General features: G+C 60.9%; 1 protein-coding gene across 1 annotated transcript; it reads left to right on the top strand.

Moving 5' to 3' along the window:
- Window positions 1-151: 151 nt before the first annotated feature.
- H696_06321 (hypothetical protein) lies at window positions 152-1,154 on the top strand (the record flags this gene model as incomplete). The annotated part of the gene is made up of 3 exons (XM_009500063.1): window positions 152-293; window positions 414-648; window positions 850-1,154. Coding segments are annotated over 3 exons (682 nt in total), but the record flags the coding sequence as incomplete, so codon positions are not given.
- Window positions 1,155-1,375: the final 221 nt, after the last annotated feature.

Raw genomic sequence — 1,375 nt, 5'->3', positions numbered from 1 at the left:
CACACACACACATATATATATATATACCGATGCCGTTAACCCCGACGCGCGGTATCCTTTGCTGTCTATCGCCATTTCTCCTCCCTCCTACGTACCCACCTGGAACTCACCCATGTTTCACTTTCTCCCCCTCCCCCCTGTGCATCCACAGCAAGTACTATGATTTCAAGTCGGTCAACTATGATCAGTTCCACTCGCGGAGCCCGATCGGCGCCACCAAGCTGCGGAACCTGCTCTACTGCACCAAGCCCGTGCATGATCTCATTCGCGCGTGGGATGCCCAGCGTCTGCGTGTGCGTTTTCCCCTTCGCCCACTTCCCTCTCCGCCCCCTTTCGCCATGCTGGCACTGACAAACAGCCCCTGACATTTTCTTCAAAACACACGCACGCATATGCACTGGACATGTGTGCAGCTGATGTTCGCCGGTGTCAAGCTTCTCTCCCGCCATGACGCCAACACGCAGAACCCCTCGCCGGATAACTGCATTTACCGCCTGACTCAGGACGCTGTGCGGTTGTTGGCCCCCGCCCACCTGGGCCGCACGCCACTGCCGCTTACCTTTGACGATACCATCATGCTGCTGACCAACGAGTCGGTCCTGCTGGCGGACCTTTCGGCTCAGGTGCAGCGGAGCCTGGTGGATCACCGTGCGTCCGCGGAGAAGGGGGCCAAGCCTTGGAATACCCCGATGCCGCCCCTTTCCACTTGCTCATTTGCCCCTTTCGACCCTCCTCCCCCCTCTCCCTCTCCATGTCTCTCCGCGACAACCACTCGGAAGACCTTCACACACTCTGACCACCGTCCCAATCTCCCTCTCCTCCTTGCGCACGTACGCCCCTGGCGCACAGCCCACGGTGGCTGTGTCTTCATGTTCACCCCCTCGCCCACCAGCTGTGGGACCGTCTGCCCGATGTACTTCTCCGGCTGGCGCGGCAAGTCCTCGGCCATTATCCTTGCCAACAAGAAGGAGAAGGAGAGCCTTGTCTGGCGCGTGGACCCGGAGAATGCCCTGGCTCATGTGCAGAATGCCCGTGACAACCATGAGGAGCTCCGTCGGACGATTGCCGCCAAGCGCAAGGCCGCTGCCAATGCCGCTGCCGAGGCCCCGGCCCCGGCTACCGAGGAGGACGGCATGCCCGCTGAGCAGGACTAAATGCCCGTCGGGTGTGTGTTTCCCTCCGTCGACGACCTGGGCACATGTCCGTACATGTGCAGGAAAGAGGGCGGGGCGTGCGTGTGGCCATGGCCCGGTGCAGGATATGCTCTCCTTTTCCTTTTTTTCCCCCTCTCTTTTCTCTTCCCCTCTCCGCGCGCGCGCACACGCGCGCCTTGCCTTGTAAAATGCCCCCTTTGCCAGGGGAGCTGATCGGTCCA

The sequence above is a fragment of the Fonticula alba genome (genome assembly GCF_000388065.1).
Source record: "Fonticula alba strain ATCC 38817 unplaced genomic scaffold supercont2.92, whole genome shotgun sequence".
Lineage (NCBI taxonomy): Eukaryota > Rotosphaerida > Fonticulaceae > Fonticula > Fonticula alba.
This window is presented reverse-complemented; position numbering and strand designations above follow the sequence as displayed.